General features: G+C 36.4%; 1 protein-coding gene across 1 annotated transcript; it reads right to left on the bottom strand.

Annotated features, from left to right (window-relative positions):
• Positions 1-979: 979 nt before the first annotated feature.
• Positions 980-3,497, bottom strand: LOC126737557 (uncharacterized). The gene is made up of 3 exons (XM_050442485.1): positions 2,853-3,497; positions 2,692-2,789; positions 980-1,612 (listed from the first exon to the last, which is right to left on the bottom strand). Exons 1-3 carry the CDS (start codon positions 3,088-3,090, stop codon positions 980-982), a joined length of 969 nt encoding a protein of 322 aa, XP_050298442.1. The 5' UTR covers positions 3,091-3,497.
• Positions 3,498-25,118: the final 21,621 nt, after the last annotated feature.

Below are 25,118 nucleotides of genomic sequence, written 5' to 3'. Positions count from 1 at the left end.
TATGTTCTTTTAATTTTTCCAATAATATTTTATATGGCGTATCCTTTTTATTTTTGTCCATGTATTCTTTGGCTTTCACATGCTTCCACAAGCATGAATTTTCACGGTATAATTTAATAAATTCCTTTTTCTCGTGTCGTAGCCATTATTTATAAAGCAATTAAATAAAACACCCTATTAACAATAGACTAAAAATGAAAACTTGGCGCGAGCACCTGTACACACGTTAAGGTGGGTCCAGACTTGAACATTTTAACCCGAACGAACAGAACGAGCTGAGCGTGCGGAAATAAGCAGAGCGAACAGACAGAGCATAGGTCGATCCGTTCGCGCGAGCATTAAAAGTTCCAACTGCTCGAAGTGTTTATGTATTTGCTATTGTTATTTTTTTCCGCAAAGATATACGAAAGTGCTGGTAAAAGTAAGATAGTGAATTTCAAGATTGAATATGAATACTGAGTTAGCGGTAGCATTTAGCTCTTTTTTTCTTATTTGTAAAATTGCTGCCAAAAAGAAGAAAAAAGCGCGGAGCCAATGGGTACGAAAACTGTATCGACAGCGCAACAATAACTTGTTATTAGAAATGGACCACATTCATTTAAAAAATTTTACCAGAATGACTTCAGAAGATTTTGAGGAGTTGATAAATTTAATTGGACCTGTAATTCAAAAGACGGATACAAAGTTACGCAAAGCAATACCAGTTAAAGATCGTTTAGCCTTAACATTGAGGTTTTTAGCTTCTGGCGATTCTTTCACCAGCCTTCAGTATTTGTTTAAAATATCAAAACAAAGTATTAGCATCATAGTGGCAGAAACATGTAAAGCGCTAACCTTGAGTTTGAAGAACCAGATAAAGGTAAGAAATAATACATATGCATTATAAGTGATATTAGAACCTATATTAATTAACGAACACAAAAATAAAGCAGAAAAAAATAGAAAATAATGAACTTTTTTTCCAATAATTGGTAGGTAGTTAGTAATGTTCAATTTGCCAGTTGCTCAAGAAATTAGAGGCTGTTCCAAGTGAACCTGTTTCTTCTTGAGCATTAACTTCGCTGATCGGAGTTGACAAATCAGTATATGAAACTTCACTTTGTGACGTTTCTTGTGGAGAAGGTGTTGGAATGGGTGTCGTAAAGTGACCAGTGGGCAAAGTTATGGACGAATTCTGATAGTTTGCAGCAACATTCATAGCTGCTGCATTTCTATTTATTTCAAAATTACCCATGTCAGCTTGAAATAATATATTATTAAAATGGTACTGTACTATCGCTTTAGTCCTCTCCGAATAATTTCTCAGCTTATTTGCCACATGCTTTCCATAATCAGTACAACTATCGGATATTTCTGCGGGCTTTTCCTTTGCTACTACGCTTTTTAGCATTCCAAAGGCTTCGGCAATAGTGCTATCTTCCCGAGATATGTTCTGTTTTGTTCCTTTTTTTAAGTTTACACGACATGTTCTTTTCACTTGATGAAGTTCGGTTTGGCTTTCATCAAGATTGCCTCTGTCGTTTTGTGAATGATCATCATTTATATCTGTAGATTGATCAAGGGAATCCTCAATATCTTCTTGCGAAGCAGCCTCCATCGTTTCTGTGTCATCCTAGAAAAAAAAACATTTCCGCATTAAAATAACATAACCAAAAATTTCGTCAACAACTCCTAATTAAAAAATAAGGTATAGGTTTAAACCGACAAGTGCACGAACCGTTTTCAAGAATATTTTTTGATATATAAAATATATCAAAAAATAATTGTGCATCTATATTTTTTTTAAAAATTTAGTCCTAAACTTAGGCCGTTTTTTATTTTATTTCAGATTCCATCAACTGCCGAAGAATGGCTTCAAATTTCCAAGATTTTTTACGAACAATGGCAATTTCCACATTGTGTGGGCTCCATGGATGGGAAACATATTATAATAACAAGCCCTTTCAATACTGGAAGTGAATATTATAATTATAAATCAAATTTTAGTATTGTGTTATTTGCAGTTGTGGATGCGGCATACAATTTTATTTTTGTGGACATTGGTTCTCAAGGTAGAATTTCAGACGGCGGTGTTTTTAAACATACTTCACTACATAGAAAAATCACAGAAGACAGGCTACACCTTCCTATGGACAAGTTACTGCCCGAAATAGGCAATAATATGCCATATGTTTTCTTAGCAGATGAGGCATTTCCCTTGACAAAGAGGATAATGAAACCGTACTCGGGGATGCACGAAAAAGGTACAACGCAAAGAAAATTCAACTACCACCTAAGTCGTGCAAGAAGAGTTGTAGAGAATGTTTTCGGCATTGTTTCTGCAGTTTTTCGAGTTTTACAAAAACCCATGCTATTGGAACCAGAAAAGGCAAAATACGTAGTCATGACAGCAGTATGCCTACATAACTTTCTACGAAAAAGTAAATCTCGAAATACTTATACTCCCCCTGGAACATTTGACCAAGAAGACAGCATGGGAAATATAATTCCTGGTAACTAGAGAAGTGAAGGCAACAATGATTTGTCATCATTCATACCCATCAGGCAAATTCCACGTAAAACATCATTGGAAGCAAAAGAAGTGCGGGATAAATTTGCAACTTACTTTTACAATAAATAAATATAATTAATACCTATGTAAATATTACTTCAGTTTCTGCCTATTATTATTTATGAGTCAAATATACTTACATTGAGAGAAGTTAATGTTTCTGTTGGTTCATCTCTGTCTAATAAAAAGGCCATTCGGGTGAAAGCAAACCATTTGGATATATACACTTCTTGCCTACCTATAAAAGAAATTGTTTTTAAAATATAACACCTAATTTGGTCCACAGTGCTGTATAAATTACCTTTACCGGTACCAACAGATTTTTTGCCTTTGGATTTTTCCCGCCTGAAACTTGCCAACATGCTCTCCATTTTCTTTTTTACCTCTTCACTACCACACTGCATGTTTTGACCAATATTCACCCAGGCGTCATGCTTTTTTATTTTATTGTAATACAATCCGTGTTTGGGATTCCACAACACAGGGTTTTGTTCATAAATGTCAATTAATTTTAAACATGCTTCCCTATTCCACTCCATTATCAAATTATTATTTAAATAATAAAACTAAATAACTCTTTCTTATTTTTGCCGTACCTTCAAAACACACAGACAACTCGAATGCTGCGAACCGCGCGAACTATATTAATTCCGTCAACTGAATAATTCGGCGAACAATAAACCTCTTTGAGCATTTCCGATTTACCGACAAGCTCCGGAAAACGTTCCGGCTCGTTAGATTCGGCTCGGGCGCAAGTCCACACTTAGCGAATTCGGCTTTGCTCGCTCAGCTCTTTCTGTTCGTTCGGGCTAAAATGTTCAAGTCTGGACCCACCTTTAGAACTTGCCTGCGAGCCTCATCAAAAAATCAAAAATCGCCAGTTCGCTTCGCTCCGCGCCAAGCGACCGGTTCGCTTCGTCAGTTGCGCATACACACGCTCGAACTTACTCCCAAGCTTCCTGGCGTTCACGTAAACGCGAGGACATGCTTGACTGTGTGTATGGCCAGTTAAAGGCTATTTCACACCAAGATGACGCTCACGCTCCACTCATACAATTCTCAAGGTACGCTCAAGATTCGTGCGTGTTCACACTATGATCACTGATTTTTCCTAACGAAAGTGCATGTTAGTAAACTTCATTCGATAAAATAAATTTTTCCGATGAAGAGTTGTTATTGATCGCCTTGCTGTTAGATGAAGATAAGCCAAAACCCAAAAGAAAATGGGTACATCCCTCCTTGCAGTACAGATCCACGCAAGGGGAATTTCATACACTATATCCGCAATTAGTTGATGACAAAACTAAGTCCTTCCAGTATTTTAGGATGTCAAAAGACCGATTCGAAATGTTTCTTTCAATAATTGGTGGTAACCTCAAGAAACAGGATACTAAATTTCGGGCCGCAATCTCACCAAGAGAGAAACTAGTAGTTTGTTTAAGGTAAGTAGATATATTTTTCAATTTTTTTAATAATAAAAATATAGGTTTTAATATTTAAAAGCAGAAAATTTTTGTAAATTCAATACTTGGCCATTTTCAATTTAAACCTTCCATCATTTAAATGAAAAATAAGGATAACCGTATTTTCAGTTGAATGCCCTTATGCCCTATTTGCCCTATTTTTAATATGTTAACAAAAGTTCTATATTATAATAAAATATATAAGAAAAAATTAATATTGTTCAGGAGAAATCTGTGAAAAGTAAGTGGAGCAACCAGAATTTAATGAACCAGGGTCGGGTGAAGTCGTTGGGGTTGAGACATAACGATTGCTTGTATTTTCCAAATACACCAAGTCTGTTCCAGTTGTTGTATTTTGTACCTGAATACTATGAGAGCCATGCTGAGGTAAAGAGTGCCGAGATTGTGGCATTGACATCAATTATTTGGTCTCCATCTGCGATACTGCATTAAATATTTGGCCCCTTATTTGATGCTGATCTATATGAGAGAAGGTTTTCACAGTTCTCAACATTGATTTAAAAAACAGATTCAAGGAAACCTTTTGTGGCGTTTTGTCCACACTTTCTTTTTTTTCAATTAAATATTTCATTACGGTTGAGGAAGCTGTCTCTTGTGGGTTCTTAGTTCTAATAAATCTTGGTTTAGATTGTCTGTGGTCCAGAGATCGCTTGAAAGATCCAGGTATTGGTTGAGATTCCAGACTTTGAGCTGATTGTTTTTCCAGTTCTCCCTTTTGAGTGCTGTCTTTCTCTTCTTCACTTTCTTCAACGGTTTTCTCTTGTTCCTCCAAATCTATTGATGACAATCGCTCTTTGTCCTTCATGTAGGGCTCCAAAAATGACATAATATCTTCAAATTTCCATTTTCGATACTTCACAGCTGCTTGGCCACAACAGTCAGTACAACAAACGGTCCATGAAGATTGCGATGTTATAAATGGTCCCCTTATTACCAAAACCATATAAATGAGATTGAGGGTATACAGAGAAAATTTCTAAAATTTCTTTATTATAAATGCGATGGAGTGTACCCAGAAATCGGTTTTCCACATGCACGGTTACTGGAAAGATTTTTCTTTTATTCTTTAGAATATAGAAGAAAGTCTGCTGATTTGCAGTTTCTATATAAATTAGTGAACAACTTAATCGACTTGCCAGAATTATTACAAGAACTGAACTTTCACATACCTCACATATCAGCCAGAAACTCACAAACATTTTACCTACCTAGACCAAGGACTAACATTAACAAATTTTCTCCACTACGCAGAGCCTGTAACACATATAATTCTGTTCAGGGTCAATGTGACTTATTTAACTGTAGCATAGCAGATATCAAAAAAGTACACTATTCTTAGTAAAACTTTGTTTTTTTTTCTTTACTTTTCTCATTGTTTTTCTTTTTAAGCATTTCCTTATTGTTATTGATTGTAAATGTATTTTTTTTTTCCCATTCAGCAATTGGATGTATTTCTGTTGAATAGCGTAAATATAATAAAATAAAATAAAATAAAAATAAAAAATAAAATGATGAAGGAGGTTATGTCAATACCAACCAAACAAGAATGGGAAAAAATTGCCCAAGAATTTTGGCAACCATGGATTGGCAAACAGTTTCCCAATTGTATAGGAGCTTTGGATGGCAAACATGTTGCTATTGAAGCTCCTCACAATTCGGGTTCCCTTTACTTCAATTATAAGAAGTCCTTTTCAATAGTTTTATTGGCAGTTGTCGTCAGTATGCGAATTATAGATTTGTCGATGTCGCATCTTATGGACGAAGTAGTGATGGAGGGATCTTCGCAAATTCAAATCTCGGAAAGCGCTTAGAAAAAAATACACTTGATATTCCGGATGATGCAACCTACCAGGGACTCAGCAACTTGCCCCATACGTTATCGTTGGAGATCCGGCTTTTCCCTTAAAAAAGTTTTTAATGAGACCTTTTCCTGGAACTCATATCGAAAATTGAAAAACGTATTTTTAACTACCGATTTTCTCGCGCCGGTAGGGTAGTTGAAAATGCATTTGGAATTCTCACCCAAAAATTCAGATTTTATGGCAGAAGATTGAAATTAGCTCAAATATGCTGAAAAAGTAATTGTAACAACGTGTATCTTACACAAATTCATTCGTCATGGAACGGTTTCGACCATTTCAAACACTGATGAAGTTATAGAAAACAACTTAAGACATTTATCTAGACAGGGAGGAAACTCAGCAGCCATAGCTTTTCAAACAAGAGAAATATTTATAAGATTTTTTATCTCAGAGGAAGGCGAGGTCTGTTGACAAAATGATATGATTTAATTGTCAAACGTAACATCTAACTTAATATCTTAAAATTGTTTATACATTTATTTCTAGATTGATAAAATAAATCTTTAATATTTACCTGTTCTGTTTAATGCCTTCCCTATTTCTGACCATATATTTTTTTTGTGGACATTATCACTGTATAATTTGTTCGATTGATCATACAGCTCGGGTTGATTACGAACAATTTCTATTAATTTCTCGTCCACGTTGTCAATTTTTGGTAAAAACACTAGCGCTCAAGTCTTGACACGATAAAACTCAACGCTCAAAATATCCACGGCAAAAGATCGCGACGCTCTAAAGAATGCGCGTGAGCTTGGTGTCAGTGGTAATGTGAACATGCCTATTTGATTTCATTATATCAATTTTGAGCGTACCTGGAGCACCGTATGAGTGGAGCGTGAGTGTCGCCTTGGTGTGAAACATCATTTAGCCTTGCTGACCGTAACTGCGACCCTCCGAACTTAGTAAGTATTGAAAAGTGACCTTGTTTGTGTGTGTATATATTTGAAAATATTATACTTGCCTTTGGAATTACAAAGAATATATTATTATCTCATCTTGTTTACATAATACATATTTAAAAAAAATTCTCTTCGATTGATACTGTCGCTGCTTCGCCTGAAATTCAACTTTGTCTTTGTTTTGCATTAAGGAATAATTGATGAATGTGAATTGTGAACTACTACTTGTTAGTAGTTACTGCCACCGGCACCGGCGATCAATGAACTAAACTGTTGTACTATTCACTCATTCACTTCTTGAGGGAGATGGAAAGATGGAAATCACAAAAATGAACTAAAATCCTCAAGTCTACTGATGACGTGATATTTCACTCGTCGGCACAACGAATCGTGTGGGAGTGTCACGAATGTTGCTTCCAACGTTGTAAGCATCCTTTGAAGCGGGGAAAGTTTACCGACTTCGTCCCCAACGTATCGAATGACGAACGTTGGATACATGCATACTTGATGCGTCAAATGCCTGTGTGTCCAACGTTGGAAGGCATTCGCCACATCGTGTGGGAGCGGCTTTATACCTATTCGAATTACACAAAAAATGAAAATCGAATGCGTGTGAATGCCCATTGTTCGTTAAAAACACTACAAAATACGAATGACCAAAAAAAATGCAAAATAATGTTCAAAATTCAAACTAACGCGAATATCTTCAGCATGTATCGCACAGTCCTGTAGAATGAAAATTCAAAAAATAATCGATAATTATTGTTTTGGGATGGCTATGACCAGCCAATAAAATATTAGTATCATTCATGCGCATAGTGCAGTTTTCCAACAAAGGATAAACTTATAATAAATTTACATTATGACTGATATTGCTTTCTCTCTTTCTTTGCATCAAAAGTTACACTCATAGCTTATGGGATGTTATCAGTATTGGGGTTTATAAGTATATGGACTATCCCTTCCCCTCATTCATTGGGATCTCACCCGCTCGTGTTTGTAGCTCGTAGCCGTTTCTGACGTTTTCTTGGTAGTAGGCATTAAACGACAAAATTTGGAGAAGTTGATGCCTGTTCACCACTAAAATTTAAATTGCTCTATTGGACTTAACTAGAGGACCAGCATGGTCAGTATGAGATTTGCCTAAAACACAGGCTCTGCAATTTTTAATGTACTTTTTGAGACACTGTCCTATTCTTGGCCAAAACCCAGCCTATGTCGGGCAGCAATTGGTACCAAATACTTAGGTGTCTTCGTGTTAGTTACAACCATAATATTTACAACTGCGTAATCAGCATTACTACTTGGGTCATTAACTATTTCACAGCAAAAAGTGTCATTAACTTGGAATTCTTGTTAGAATATACTATTTAACAATAATTCATTTTAACTTGCTTAAATAAACAGTCTTCATGCGGTGTCCAAAAGAAAAAATATTAATAAATATCAGTTTTGGGTTCGGGGGACTAAAGTGAAGTGCAAGCCTTTTTATAAATATATATATGTGATCCTGTAGTTCTTTGTTTTTAGTAAGTTGTTTTCTGTAAGTTTATAACGTACACATTATAATATTAATTTATTTATAATCTTTTAATTTGGTTTGGTTAACACTTTGGCTACCAAGGGGGTATTTTAAAAGACTTCTCCTATGTACCATACGTATCACCGGTGATCAACTCTATAAGTTCACTTGTGTACCTTACGTATTACCTACCGGTGATATTCTGCAGGTTGATGCTTCAGGGCGCTCTAAAACTATTGGGATTTAAAAGCAAGACATTTCGCCTAGGTAACGGGCTATAAATGAACCGAGTTAACCAATTTTTAAGTGGTTATCACTGGTAATCCACATTAGCAAAGTTATGCAAATAAAATTTTTTTTATATTTTATTACAAGTAACACATTATAAACGACCAAATATGTTGTAAAAACACTTAAAAACTAGGTAATCTCTTAATGTTTTTCCTGATAGCAACTTAAGCAAAGGGCAGGGGTATTTGGACACTCATTACAAAATGTAGACACAAGTTTGTTAGCTCGTTTTTTTACATGCTAATTTTGACTGTTTGGAAAGATTATATTCCTTCTCGTAGCATCCTATGCATCTTTTTCTTTTTTTCCTATTATTCTTCGTTTTGTTTGTTACTTCTTGTAAAAAGTGTTAAGTTTTTTTGGCCTTTTTTATTATCAATCATATCTCCGATTAATTCCGTCACTAAAGCCTCTCTAAATTCTGAAATTTCAATTTCCTTTTTATTTGAAATTTGATACAAAATAAGGGCATTAACAACCGATGTTCCAAACAAGAATTCAAATGCCACTTTGTGGTACCATCTTATAGACCGACGAAGTACCGAGAAGTAAGAGGCCATCTGATCAGATAAATCAATGCCCATTTTTAATTTGTCATAAAACACAATGGCCTCTGGCTTGTTAATATTTTCCCCCTGCGATTTTTTTTTGTGTTTATTATATTGAGTGTATGTCTTGTAGTTATAAATCTAACTGATCTTTTATCCTTCCAATTACCAACAACTTTTCCATTATCTTCTTTTCCTTTAATTTGTCCTTTTTTCATTTTTTTCTCATCTAAAATGTCTTTAGGTACTCCTTTGACGTATTTCCGTAGTGTTCCAATATTGTGAGTTTTTATGTCCCGTAAAATGTCTGTCAACTCTAGGTTATTATAGTAGTTATCATTTGAAGGGTACAGGGAAAAAACCAGATATGTCATTTCTTTTCACATTAAAGTGAATTTTAATGTTCAAAACCAATTATTTTTATTTCCAAAACGAATATAAACATGTAGTTTACATAAAACAGAAGTTAATATTATTATAAAGTATTATTACTATGGTTTTTTGGTTTAGAAGAAATAAATACGGCTTTACTGCAAAAAAAAACTGCATCACTCGGGGTTTTGCAGGAACAAAAGCAGCAATGTCACCTTAAACCGACAAAAACCAGCTGCTTTTATTTTTTAAATAAAAAAGAAGATTTAATTTTTTAGAATTTTGAATGTTTATTTATCAACATATTATTATAAAGTAAGTTAGAGATGAGCCAGGTTTTGAAAAAATGTCCCTGCTTTTGGACTGCAAAACCTCATGAGGCTCATTAGATCGTTAAACTTTAGCCTTTGGAATTGGTAATGAACCTGTAAAAAAATTACAAAAATTAATACATCTCATTTTTATTTAAAACTTTCTTATAACTTTCCATCGTATACCGGAACGGGCAGCAAAAATTCTCCGCATCTTAAAGCTGAATTTCGGTCAAAGCGTTTTCGTATTAATCCAGACAAAACTGGTCCATTGTATGTTGAACGGTAGTAGATAAGGCGGCTATGATCAGATGATGTCACTATTTCCTTCAAAATCTGGATTTTAAATGGGCATTTTTGTAAATATATCGTGTCTAAAAATGATTTCCAATCCAGTATCATATTTTGTGACACACTCATTACAACAAACGTCGATGGTTTGGAGCGGGAATGCCTAATGACTTCTTCGAACTCTTCCGGGACTCCAAAGGGGCTCTTCAAATCCGACAATCCTACATTTTTGTCACATTCCAAATAGGAGTGTCCTCTTATGTGATGTGATTTTTATTTCATTCAGATTATGAGTTTTGTTCTTTACTACAAAATGAATAAATCGAAAATTGGTAAAGTTTTTATTTTGTCCTCCGGCAGAGTCACAGAAGATTTGCAGTTTTTCAACATCGTCGTCTAAATAATTATTGATAAAATGGAGAAGAAAAGATGCAACTTCGTTTGATCCTTTTTTAGCCTCTCCTTCATGATAGGTATAAAAAATAGATTGACCCGAAAGAGGACATGTACATTAAAGGCGTACATAGACAATTGGCGTTTATAATACACGTCGTTAGTGGCAATTTTAGGAATTGAAATATTTTTTTCAAAATCAATGCAGATGCTTCCTTTTTGTTGCTTTTTTTGCAGCTTTTTTGGCTTGCCTTTTCCTTGAATAAAACGCCTTAGCCTTTCTTTTATGCAACTCTTTCATAACGGTTAAGTCTCTAATTTCATCAGTATCAGTCAAACTTTTAAGCTTAATTTGAAATTTGGCTAGCGAGGTACGAGGATTCTTCCACCTATTGGGGTAGCGTTTTCATTTATTTTTTAATCTTAGGAACACCAATGAATTCATTTATACCTGTAAAATTGCACTTTTCATTTAAGGTATATATTTATTTAAACATATTTATTTCTTTCCATCGAAGGCTATTTTATTAATATTTTATACAAAATAATTCAGTAACAATTATCCCACTTTACTAGGTGCTATTTTTATTATGCCAAGATAAATATGTACTTAGATATTGTGCGTTGGGTTCGTCTGTAGGAGAATATCCGGTATTTTCGAAGTTCGAGTCCTGGTGAGGAGACGACAGAGTTTCGTCTATAGCAGGTGACGGTGGAGCAGATGATCTTGCATACGAAGCAGGTAGCAGAGATTGCAGCGCATTGAGTGTAGGTGACTGAGCAAAATTTTCTTTCCAAGCAGTTGGTTGAGGAAGTATTGGGTTTGATGTAGTTGTTGGAGAAAGCATAACATTTGAAATAATCCTTACCTTATCACCAGATATCGAGGGTATTACGTTTGATACAGAAGGGCGTGAAGAATCTGCGAGTCTCATCTCTGTGCTATTAACTATTTGAAATAGCTGCGCTTTAATATATATTTGATCTTGCTTAGGAAAACTCGACAGTTTTCGCCATATTTATGAAAAAATCGATCATAGGGTTATTTTCGTTTCGGTTGGCTGCTGACTCCTTTTTTGTAAGGTATTCTTGAAGGATCCTGCCTGCACTTAGATTTTGAGAAGCTGCGTACCTGGATCTTTTAATAACATTTCGTGATGATGTCACGGACGAAGTGGGCAGTGAACTTTGTGTATCGCTTGATTCGGTTGTTGCGATGTTATTTTGATTTATAGGAGTGAAACTTGCTTCACTCTCTGCTTCGCCCTGTTCACTGTTGTCTGTAACACTCACAGACGATAAGTTGAAACGCCGTTCTTCCTCATCAGTTAAATATGGAGTCAGAAAAGTCAGTTCTTGGGCGTATTTGGGAGGCTTCAATTTAGATGCTACTTGGCCACTTTTGGTCCTACGCAGATTCAGAGCTTTCCGATGGTTGTCCCTAATTCTAGTCCATCGCTCCCTGCACGCACCTCCTGTAACCATAAATGAACTTCTTTTAAAAGTTGTGATTTGGGTCTGTAATGTTTTTCAAAGATGAAGTAAAGTTATCACCGTTCAGCCTATAATTTTAAAATGTATAAAACAGTCGGTTGGAATCCGACCCGATAACTTTACTGAATTATTAAATTTGTTTTACTTTGTTTCAGGTTTTTGGCCACTGGAAATTGTTTTCGGTCAATGTCTTTTTCCTTTAGGCTGGGTAAACGTACAATACGAGAAATCGTGTACTCAACCTGCCAAGCCATAAGCCAATTTCTACAGCCAATTGTGATGCCAAAACCTACAGAAAAGTTGTGAATCGAATCTGAAAAGGGGTTCTTTGAAAACTGGAATTTTGCCAACGTGATTGCTGCAGTCGACGGAAAACACGTGCTTATTCAAGCACCGCCTCTTAGTGGTTCGAATTATTTCTGCTATAAGAAACATTTCAGTATAGTGCTATTGGCCTTGGTGGATGCCAATTATAAATTTGTAGTTGTCGATGTCGGTGGCTATGGTAAAAACTCTGACGCGAGCATTTTGCGAACTTCTGATTTGGGTAAAGCCTTGCAGCATGGAACACTAAATATACCTCCACCAAAACGACTGCCAGGAAGCAATGATTCTTTGCCCCATATCATAATTGGTGATGAAGCGTTCCCATTATGCACGTATTTAATGCGACCTTACTCACGCGATGACGCGTTAAGAGATGAAGAAAAAAAGTATTCAACTATAGGTTGAGTCGTTCTAGAAATACGGTAGAAATCTCATTTGGGATACTGGCAAGGAAATTTAGAATTTTCGAACACAAGTTGTTAAAACGAAAACGTCGTGACTGTTGTACTGGCTACATGCTGTCTTCATCATTTTCTGAGGAATGACACGTGTCATTGGACAGAAAATGATTTGCGTGTTTCTATTTCCGACATAAGGGGTTTGCGAAACTTAACAAACATTGGTGGTAACTCACGTATGGATGCTTTGGCAGTTAGAGATGGCTTCAAGAACTATTTTAACTCGGAAACAGGGTCAGTAGAATGGCAGTCAAGGAGAGTTCGAGCTGGAAGGCAAGTTCAGCAGTAGCCCATCTCATAAGTTTCATTACTCATACTATTGAAAGTAAACAATAGCACAGTTTTAAATAGATGGAAGCAATGAAATAAAGAAACAGCTATCTGGAATTTACTGAACCCATCTTGACAATAAAATGTACGTCAAAAATATTGTATAGTCAAGTCCAACAATAACAATAAAATTGAGTTGTAAAAATGACTTACCAGTAAAGTAAACAATAGCACAGTTTTAAATAGATGGAAGCAATGAAATAAAGAAACAGCTATCTGGAATTTACTGAACCCATCTTGACAATAAAATGTACGTCAAAAATATTGTATAGTCAAGTCCAACAATAACAATAAAATTGAGTTGTAAAAATGACTTACCAGTATAGTATAGTACCAGTATAGTATAGTTGTAAAAATGACTTACCAGCGTATTCAATATACTTCCAATTTCTTCCCAAATGTTGTCCCGTCTTTGTTGGTTGGAGTAATAAGGATGTTTTAAATTATATAATTCTTCATAGTCTTGTACAACGGTAATCAGCTGTGCGATGTCCATATTCGCTGCAGATATCAACAAAATAGTACAGTCGCCTGTGGTGGCTAGCAACAGGTCGAATGCGAAATGGCGGCCGAGCGGGCCGAATGAAGTGCGTCCACTAATCGGCAATCCGTATGACGTCAGCGGCACGCATCGGAATAGTTTCCTCTTCGAGAATTCGCGCCAGTAATACCGACAGTACAATGCGTACGATCCGTTCGCTGCAGATCGTACGCATTGAGCAAAGAGTGTAAAGAATAGTCAAATCCGTTTGATGCGATGCGTACGATGCCGACCTGTGAACGCTTACCTTTAGTATTCATATGACGTCCTAACGTAGGGTTGCTTTTAGCAACATGTGGTCTTAGTTTGGGCCCGGTACTTTTCCGTAGATTACACCTTAGAATAATTTAAATAAAAGTAATTAAAGAGTCCATATTTTTTATTATTTTTAATTCCGAACCGAAATGTAAACATTATCAAAATAATAATGCATTCTGGGTGTCTTCGGTATGTTTTTTTACATAAAAATACTGGACTTACAAGAGGTTAGCTTACTATTTCATATTCAAAAATGTTAAAATCGGAAATACCTAAAGTCAACTAGAACCGCCAGATTTATAAATGTCTTCTGTGTTTGGCCAGGATCTGTGCACGATGCACCTGTATGGCAAGCTTGCCAAGTGTATAGGAAATTGGTTAGGTTAGGTTTGTTGTGAATGAGGCATCTCGTGTCCCTCCACTGCGACCTAGATCTATTGTGGCTCACTCCTAGGTGTTTATACTTGCCCAATCAACTCCGCCATCTTTAAGAGTTCGATAATTTGACTGTTAGAAGGATTCGTAATGTCTTCCGTCTTAGGTAAGGCTGGATGTAATCAGATTTTGCACCATCTGTTGGGGACGTGGTTCTGTTGCAACACCCGGGAAGTATGCAGAGCATATGATTGCCTCCGCACCACCCGGGAAGCATATTTACACATCCTCCTAGGCTATGGCACCGGGGTGCTGAAATCAATGAGGATGTGTAGTAACCGTTTCACTACAGATGCTCCCAGGTTTCGGCACCGCGCTTTTCGCGATGTTATTTGCTGTGATTTTAAAAATGTTAACATGTTTGTGATGATTTAAACAGCAAGAAAATAACATAAGCATAAGATTTGAGAATTACGAGATCGATATATTATATTAAGGATTTTTTAATTAATTTTGTATATATTATTATATGATATATTTTTTGAAACTTGGCATGAGTCAATAAGTCTATAAATACTATCATTTGCTATAAAATTGACAGTTGTAATCAAAACGACGGCTGGGCGCCATATTGAAAAATAAATTTAAATGGAAAGGGCCCGAGTCACTTTGAAAGGGAGGGGGAGGACATTAAAGATCCGCACTGTACAGAGTGGCCCAAATTCGAGCATCATCATTGGGTTCTCGCAAACCGTAAGAGAGGGTTAAATTATGGCAAAGTTGCGCAATTTAATGCTTATTAAAATTCGGTATAAAAAATTTGAAAAATCCGGATACGTTCGGAAATATCCGGAAAAATACAACATTTGTAAAAACCTTACCACTTAACTACCCTGTATTTAAATTTTAAAGAAAAATAAACTTTTTGAGATGAAATAATTGCCCTGTATGATATGCAATTAAAAGAAAAGCAATACATATGTGATTTAAACAAAATCTTATTCGTTAATAAACCACAATTTAACTATAAAATACGTGATAATTTTCACGGTACATCATACAATATACAGAGCGATTATTTTACGTCTTCTTAAAAAATGTCATTTAAATCAATCTTTAGGATATATTGCAGCAAATAATAACGCTAACGTCTAAGTTATAGCTTGGATATTTCATAACCTATTTCAACCTATTTCGTCATCGAGCGAAAGTGATGATGATTTAATGTGTGCAAGTGCAGGATTTCTCGTTTTACATATTTTACTAAACAAAAAAAATAAGAAGCGAAGGCGCAGACGCTGGTGGATGACAACACCGTATAAAAACAGAAGTTCCTACAACGCGAGTAATTTATTGGATAAGCTTCGGAATGAAGACTCTGGTCATTTTAGGAAGTTCTGCCGAATGTCCCCAGAAATATTTGATGAACTGCTTAATTTAGTGGCTCCAAAAATTGAGAAAAAGAATACCAATTACCGAAAAGCTATTCCAGCTAAAGAAAGATTGGCCATTACCCTGCACTATCTAGCAACTGGAAATTCCTTTACTAGTCTGGCGTACGCATTTAAAGTATCGAAGCAATTAATCTCGTCCATTATTCCAGAAGTTTGCTTGGCCTTAGTTGAATCACTACAAGAATATATCAAGGTAAATTTTTATTTGGTTTTGCTTATAAAATTTAGCCTATAAAAACATTAGGTACTTAAGTAGGTATTATTTTATTTGCGGCACTTAATATAGTTGTTCATATTGTCCAGGTGATGGCTCATTAGTGGATGTCGAGGGTTGTGCCATACTGAGTGCGACAAGTCCTGGAGCAGAACCGAGCGCTGATAAAAATGCTGGTGTAGAGTCAGTATTGGTTGCTGATGTTGCATCCCAGCCAGATGTTTTTTTTTCCTTGGAATGTCTGTTCTGGTTGCTGGCTATAATTGGGTGATGGCAATGGAGTCGATGTTAACGCCGAACTGTTACTTTCAGGGTAACACCATTGTGGGCTGGGGTTTGGATGCATAGATGCAGAATGCAGATGTCGATATGTTCCTATTTCTGCTTCGAAAAGAATGGTGGCAAATTTGTGCTTAACCACAGCTCGTGTATGTGGATCAAACTTTTCAAGCTGGCTTGCGACATACTCCCCATATAGAGTAGATTCCGTTTTCTCTGTCCTCCTGGCTTTCTTTGCTTCAATATTTTTCAAGATGTTGAAGGTCTCGCCTATTCGAGGATCCTCGCTTCTCACATTTTTTGGTTTCATATTTGTGAGTGATTTACATTTACTTATTTTATTATTTGATTAAACTTGTGTCTCTCTCAATTAAAATAAAAGGGCTGTTCAATTGAAATTTGTATTCTAATTCCATTTCCGGAAATTTGACCACAATTTACTTTAAACATCTACAGGGTGTTTTGTAATATGAGACGAAACTGCGAAATATAATTAATTGATCAATCGACTTACCTGTAAGGATGGTTGATTATATGAGCAGTCTCGTCGAAATATTACAAAATCCCACCATATTTATTTGTTTGGCTTTGAATAAAGCATTGGATAAATCCCACCCTTGTGGCCAAATTTAAGATACTTTCAACTGTGACGATGTAGACGAGGTGCCGCGTCACCGCGGCCTGGGATGCGTAATGGATGTGTCAGATAAGAGGGGTGGGCTTGCATGTTTTCTTTTTCAGCTTTTAACGTCGTACCGGCCGTGCAGCAAACTGCAACTACAGGGTGTTTTGTAATATTTCGACGAGACTGCTCATATAATTATGATCAACCATCCTTACAGGTAAGTCGATTGATCAATTAATTATTTTACCGTCTATGGTGTTACGTAGGTCAATATACATGCTTACTAAATATATGTGTAAAATTTGAATACCTATAAGTTATTTACAGCTAAAATTGACCCAAATGAACGTTCGCCCATTGGTTAGATTTTTTGAATACTAAAGAATAGCAACTCCTATACATCAAAAATGTAATAATATTTTAAAAGTAAACATACACATTTTAACAGTAGATACTAGAGGATTACCACAAAAAAATAAATTATAATTTCTTTTATTAATTTATAAATAAAGATTATCGAAACATACTAAAATTAAAAACATTTAGCTGTTTATTCATGCGGAAGATCTTTAAAATATTTTTGAAATATTGGATCTTTTACAACCGGCGTAAGACCTGTGCATAAACTAATAAGATCATTGTACTTATCTCGAGAGAGTTTTATCAAGTCTTTGTTTGAAAGAGGTATAGGCTGAGTCATGATTTCAAGCGTATTTCTTTTAAGGGGCAATACAAAGTAGTTTTCAGTAAGGTGACTGTTCTTTACTAAAAGTTGTGAAATATTGTCTTTGTCTACCATAACCTCCTTTCCTTTCGACCAAACGACATCCTCGCCTGTTTGCTGCGAATTTTCTAACCGACTTTATACGAATTTTTTTAGAAAGGGATTTAAAATTACAAAAATCATTTACAGGTATAAAGATGTCGCCGGCCAAAGACATAGCTGTTGATACTGAGCTATGGGCCGAATCGCCCTCGCTTTGACCGTGGTTCGTTTCAAAAAAATGTAAACGCATTTTTTTAAGGTTTTTCGAATTTGCTATTGTATGCAGCAGCATAGTAAAAACAATCGTGTTGCGGTTCTGACCGCCGCAACTATCTGAAAAAAGGTATACTTCACGAAGGCCACGATCGTCTAATTCACGATAATAATTTAACACAACCGTTTTTTTCAAAACACTACTATTAACTATAGTAAAAATGGGCTGCGCTACAGAAAGATGTAGGCATAACAGCCAATATTACTATTGTGAGATCTGACAATTAGGTGAAACTCCATTTTGTGCATGTTCGCCTCTTAGTCTGATCCTATAATGTATTTAGTGTCCCTTACGCCTATAAGACAATTTGATGTTTACGGGAACTGCTATAGATGGACGTTCTCCAGTTTGCTAGATCATAGATACCTTTAAATCTGATCACTTTATGGACCTAACTCCAAAACGAAAAAAATTTCGCTTTCGCCCCTTGGTAAGATTAGCGACGATATGGTTCTTAGAACAATGTGTCCATTTTATTCACTTTACTATTATTTTGTAACAATACTTTTTCACCTGGTTTATAACTAATTTGTTTACAGTTTATATCAAAATTTTTCTCCCGCTTACATTTTGTTTCTAAAATATTAGCTCTTGCATCATTCCAAGATTTTTGCAGTCTATACTTGATTTTCTATTGGATAATTGTCAAAGTTATATAAGGGATCTATACCATGCTTAACATTACTTGGAATTATACAAGGCTTTCCAAAAACAAGTTCAAATGGTGTATATTTCGTACTTGTATTCACGCTGGTATTATACGAGAAAGACCAAAATGGAACCCAAGCACTCCAATTATTTAAACTTTTGGAAACTTGCATTCTAAGATATGCTGATAAATGTTTATGCGAGTTTTCCAAAGCTTCTAAGGTGGTATGCGGTGGAATGTAATAATGAATTAATTTTTAATAACTGACAAGTTTCTTTAAAGATTTTTGACAAAAATTCAGTTCTCTGATCGGTGATAATATCACGTGGGATACCATAACGCAATACAAACCCTTCTACGAATGCCTTAGCTACAGTAATTGTTTCCTTATCTGTTAATGGATAATATTTGACAAACTCGCATTGGATTGCAAAATGTATTTATTATTTTGTATGTCTTCAGGTAACGGACCTACTAAATCTAAGAAAACTCTTTCAAAAGCTGAAGTAGCTGTTGAAGTGATTGTCATTGGTTGTTTAATCATATTTGAATGTTTATACCTTTGACAGTCATCACACCGTTTAACAAAAGCTTCTACATCTTTCTTCAAGTTAGACCAAAAATAGTTTTTCCTAATATTTTTACACATTCTAGTTATACCTGCATGTCCACCTGTAGGTAGCATGTGGTAATCATTCATAATCAATTGTTTTAATTCATCATTATCAACGCGTTGTTTATAACTATAATTTTTAGTGCACTATTTTTTAAAATATTTTTCTTTTTTTTTAAGTCATTTAAAATTTTTTCTGAACGTTCATTTCTTAAAATAACGACTTCCGGAATATTATATTCATTGCAAAATCTTATCAGATATCCCAACGAAGTACCTAAGTCATACGTTGCTACGGTGGTCGACCATTCTGGATAATATAAATAATTTGCATATCGACGTCATATACTATATTATTGTTGCCTATCTTCTTCGTTTTATTACTAGCTAGTTTTTTGTTTTCTATTTTTAAATATTCTGTAGTTGATATTGGTTGTAGTTCTATTAAATTAGCTGCACGTTTAAGCAACTCTACAATAACTGGTTGATCACTGATCAGGCCTATTATTCAAAGAATTACTTTCCACTTCTAAGCAATTTTCTTGTTCCTTATATTGTGCTCGAGTCATCACATTCATAATACCCCTCACATTTTCATTCATAATTTTTAATTCATCAACATCTATACACACACGAGATAGGGCATCTGAAGTTACATTCTCCGAACCCGGCACGTAATGAATAGAAAATTGGTATTCTTCTAGAACTAATCTAAATATGGTTAATCTGCTAGATGGATTAGTCATATCAAAAAGTTCTTTTTCTATTGTGCAATAATTCTTCTCAGCATTTTTTAGTGACCGTGATGCAAAAGCTATGGGTTTGTCATCGAAATTTGACAAAATCGCTCCCAATGCAAGTCCGCTAGCATCGGTACGTAAAATAAATTCATGATTTAGCAAAAAATGTGGGTATTGTAAAATGGGTGAATTTATAAGAGAATTTTTTAATTTCTCAAATTATTCCTGACACTCTTTTGACCACTTAAAGACTACACCTTTTTTTGCTAACCTATTTAAGGGATATGCAATGTAAAAAATTTTAATAAATTTACGGTAGTAATTTGCAAACGCAACAACGTTTAGGGCAACAAACGTCGAGGACAGGCTATACGTCCTCGGCGAACTACGTGCTGGCGAGACCGGTCACGCAAAAATTTGGTCACGGGCCATACAGGAATGTCCTCTCCTTCTGATGGGCAGTGACTGCATGGCTCCAGTGACTGTGGACTGCGAGGGATTCGTGACGCATATTGCAGGCAGAGAGGAGTGGCAGCATTCCAACAGACCTGCATTGCTAAACAGGGGGACCATCTGGTACACAGATGGCTCCAGAATGAATAACAGAGCTGGATCAGGGCTTATTGGTGGGATCCCACATACCAGTAGGGCATACTCGCTGGGGGAGCACGCCACTGTCTTCCAGGCCGAAGTATTCGCTGTATTAAAATGCGGACAGAAAATCCTAAGCTGCGGACACCGCAATACAGTCGTATCAATATGCTCGGACAGCAGAGCTGCCATTAAGGCTATCACGGCCGCAAAGGTAAGCTCCAAGCTTGTACTAGAGTGCATAAAAGTCCTGAAAAAACTGGTACAGGTTGGATGTAGGGTCCAGCTCGTCTGGATACCTGGCCATGCAGGCCATGCAGGTAATGAACAAGCGGACTCTCTTGCCAGACTGGGATCCGCGAATGTGCCGATGGGGCCGGAACCCATAGTTGGTATCGCCAAATACGTTGCGGTCGCATCAATGAAGGGTCTGCTGGACAAGTGGACCCACCGAAGATGGACTGAGTCCCCTGGTATGAGACAGGCCAAAGCGCACATAGGTGGGCCCTCTGCCTTTCTCACCAAAAATCTACTACGCCTAAAAAGACGCGAAATTCGGCTAGTGACAGGTCTTTTAACCGGTCACTGGCACTTAAGAAGCCATCTCCATACTATCGGTATTGCGGACAACCCGAAATGCCGATGGTGCTGTGAGGAGGATGAAACCGTTGACCATGTAGTCGAGGAGTGCCCAGCACTCACGCGCGCCAGGTTCAAATACTTGGGTAACACTTTCAGTGTACCGAGCGACTTTAAGTCCTTCAGACCAGAGAGCCTTATAGGTTTCTCTAAGGCCGTTGGGCTCTGGTAACCCCCGGTGGGGCATGACGGGTCCATCAGGAGACCTATATGCACAACTGCCTTGGCAGCCCACTGTTTCGTCAATTTAATTCAATTCAATTCAACATAAAACTCGTAACTAATATTTACATTGTTTACCGTAAATAAAATATTTGCTGATCCTCGCGAAACGGTAGACCCAGAGATTCCTATTATTTTTATCTTTTTTATTTCGTCAGTATAATTTGATCAATTATTCAATGCATTTGAAAAAATACAACTTAAACTTGCTCCTGTGTCACATAAAAATAATAAATCTCTTGAACCACATTTTACTCGAATAGTATTTAATCCATTTATGCTATTTAAAAATCCTACATTCGCATTTAAATTAAACTCGAAAAAACAATTTACTTGTAGGTCATCGCCATCACTGCATTTCCTGCGTTTTCTGCACTCTCAGTAACATATACGCGACCTATATTATTCCTGGTGCTGGTAAAATTTCCGCCTTGTGATCTCCTAGAAAAATTTCTACCCCGACCTTGGTTCCGATTTATTGCTTGCTGGTTAGTTTGATAATTTCGGTTTGCATAATAATTATTACTATTATTTCCCGGAGTAAAGTGCCTTGCATCTTGTCTACCCCTAAAAGAACTATTAAATCTACCCCTATTAATATTAGTATTTCCACGAAAATATTGGGTACGACCACGAGTATTAAATAGATTGGACGAAGGGACATTCGAAAAATTTTCAATTTCTTCATCTTTCTCTCCTGTTATAGCGTCTTTTAGATTCTCGTAATTTCTAGCTTTTATTATGGTTTTAAATTACTATCTCGCAAGTCATTCGCAAAAACATTTATAGCGTGTTTTTCATTTACCGACCTAAGAATTTGTAACGAATTATTATTGTCAGCTTGTGAGATGGTTAAATCAATCATTAATTTTTCTATATTACGCCCATAATCATCAATACTTTTATGACCTTGTTTTGAGTTAAATAATTGGGTTGCAAGAGCAGCCGATGATTTTTTCGTAAGAAGGTGTTTTTTCATATTATAAATTAACTCTTCGATAGTATTATAGGTTGGTTCCAAGCGTATTTTAGCATTTTGTGTTAATTTTACCTTAAGCACATATTTGATAAGTACAGCTTTACCCTCATTACCTAGCATTTCGCTATACATCTCAACTGCATCATTTAGCTGTTTGGTGGAATCTTCCGATCCATCCTTGTTAGGTAATGTGGATGCTGCTGTTTTTATGTCAAATGTGTCTGTCATTTTGGTCACTGATTTTTCGCCTATAACACTACTCTCTTCGACCACCTCCGTAGTTGTTCGTATATTTAATTTTAATGCATTAATGATTTCTACTCTTCCTAACAAAACTTCCTTACACTCATTAATATTTAAAGTAATTTCTTTAAGAAATTCACTAGCTAACTTAAACACATCTTCCTGGTGTTCAGATTTGTCAAAATTAATTTTTAACTCATTAAATTGATCATCAAGTTTCTTTAACTCATTAAGAAATTTGTTTATGCGCTCAATATTTTCTCTACGTCCTTGAGGAATATTACGTCTTAACTGTACAATATTTCCTAATTAATTCTTTAAATTCGCTAAACATTGATCAATAATATTGAATTTATGTTACAAAACTTTGTAATAAAATTTAGCGGCAAACAGATCTAAGTGCGCTTAGATCCCTTTGACTCTAAGAATTTACATAATAAAATTTAGTACATTATTTGGTCGGATGGCGCCAAATATTTGAGAATTGTAGGGAACTGCGTTTCCATCATATGTCTATCTCTGTCCTCGGTTATATCTGTCTTTTTTTATTGAGGTTAACGAATGTGCGAGGTATTCAACCCACCATTCAGGGATTCGTGTTTGAGAGCTCTCTTGAGCTTGAAGTAACTTGAGCGTGTGACAAGAGGCTAAATGAATTTATTAAGTTTCGAGAAATATAATAAGTTGTTGTGAGTTATGTGTAGTTTGCTAAAAATGACACGATGTTTAGTTCTTTTGGGTAACTGCTAACATATTATGGACATTTTTTCACAACCGCCGCTGGAATTTATGGTCTGGTATAAACAAATTATCCTAGTTTGGTTTTTTTTGATTGCACGAGGTAGCCGCATGACGTATTTCCGGTCCGCCATTTTTGAATTTCCATGATGACGTTGACAGCTTGAGAAGGAATCTGCTGTAGCGGCTACATCGGTAAAACAGGAATCTACCGTCCGCCATATTATGCATATCGTGTATGCAACCCGTAATACACGCATGCATTGGTGGTAGTATAACCACAAAGTGTTCACCATAAAATGACTAATTCCACCATTTTGATATTTTTTCATATATAACGCGAGTTTGAAAGCCTTGCTGGTGCATTTGCTGCTTTCAACTATCATTAAGGATGTTGACCTGGTAATGTGCCGTACTGGACCTGGACTAGGATTACTGCTGCCCTTTGACTGGTGTACTGGATCTCCTGGAAGCATTGAACTATTTTTGATGCTGAGATGATAGACCTTTGATGTCCCGCCCACATTCCTGTAGTTCTTCTGTGACAGCCTTCGCTGGATTTTATAGAGGTTTTCTTTAAAACTTATTTTTAAAACGGTTTAAAACTTAGGTATTTTTAAAATTTTGTATATTTTATAATTATTTGTTTACAATGGCCGATGATGAAGCTTTGGCTACTGCTCTAGCGCAAATTGCTCGTTTGCAGGCGCAAGTAGATCAGCCCACGGTTGAGGCTTATCAGCCTGCGGTTGATGCAGCTCCTGCTGCAATGCCGGGCATGAATTTTAATGGTAATAGCGAGGCTGTTGGTGCTAATGATGTGAACGTGCAGTCATTCCGCTTGGACCATTATAGAGTTCCTAAATTACCTCCATTCTCTCAAGTGGACCCTGCCCTTTGCTTTATTCAGGCTGAAGTGTCCATGAGAAATTCCCGTATTCTTATTGAATCCACCAAAGCTGACACTGTTCTTGCAGCATTAGATGTGGATGTCTTAGGTTGTGTTAGGGACATTATAATCATGTTCCGCCACCTGTAAATATCTATGAGCAAATTAAAGCCCGTGTTATTGCAACTTACGCTGAGTCGGATGAGATGAAGCTGCATAAACTGTTGAAGGGTCAAGTAGGTATTGATGGCAAGCCGTCGTTGATGCTAAGCCGTCTTAGAGGTCTTAGCGACGGCACGGTTGATGACAATATTATTAGATCAATTTTTCTTGAACAGCTCCCTCGAGAGCACCGTGCAATTATCGTTTCAGCAGGTGTCTCAGACCTTAATCGTCTAGCTGAGGCTGCTGACCGCATTGCCGAATGTGCATCTACTAGTTCAGGGCCTTATATTGCTTCTGCCTCTAAGCCATCAGCTACCTCTGTCCCTGCAGTTTCAGAAATGAAGCAACTTATGAATAGTATTGCCGCTCTCAACAGGAAAGTATTATACCTTGAAAAAGAGCTTAAGAAAACACGTTTACGCTCGTCTTCGAATTCTCGTAGAGCGTCAAACTCTAGAGAAGATTCTTCTTCTCTCTGCCGCGCTCATACTCAATACCCAGATAATCCAACCTCTTGTCGGAAGTGGTGTTCTAAGTATAGCGATTGGGTCAATAAACAAAAAAACTAAGTGAACCTTCCCGGTTGGAGATGGTTGGAGAAGGTGTTTGAATTTCTAATCGTCTCCACGTTCGTGATCGTACTAGTGGTCAGTTATTTCTGATTGACACTGGTGCTGACATTTCACTACTTCCTGCCATTCCTAAAATTAAGGGAAATCCCTCGGGAA

This window comes from Anthonomus grandis, chromosome 6, assembly GCF_022605725.1.
Source record: "Anthonomus grandis grandis chromosome 6, icAntGran1.3, whole genome shotgun sequence".
NCBI lineage: Eukaryota > Metazoa > Arthropoda > Insecta > Coleoptera > Curculionidae > Anthonomus > Anthonomus grandis.
This window is presented reverse-complemented; position numbering and strand designations above follow the sequence as displayed.

Coding starts and splice junctions, on each gene's coding strand:
- LOC126737557 (XM_050442485.1), bottom strand. CDS start 3,090: ATGGAGTGGAATAGGGAAGCATGTTTAAAATTAATTGACATTTATGAA. Junction 2,790..2,852: donor ATCTGTTGGTACCGGTAAAG/GTAATTTATACA, acceptor TTTCTTTTATAG/GTAGGCAAGAAGTGTATATA. Junction 1,613..2,691: donor AAACATTAACTTCTCTCAAT/GTAAGTATATTT, acceptor TTTTTTTTCTAG/GATGACACAGAAACGATGGA.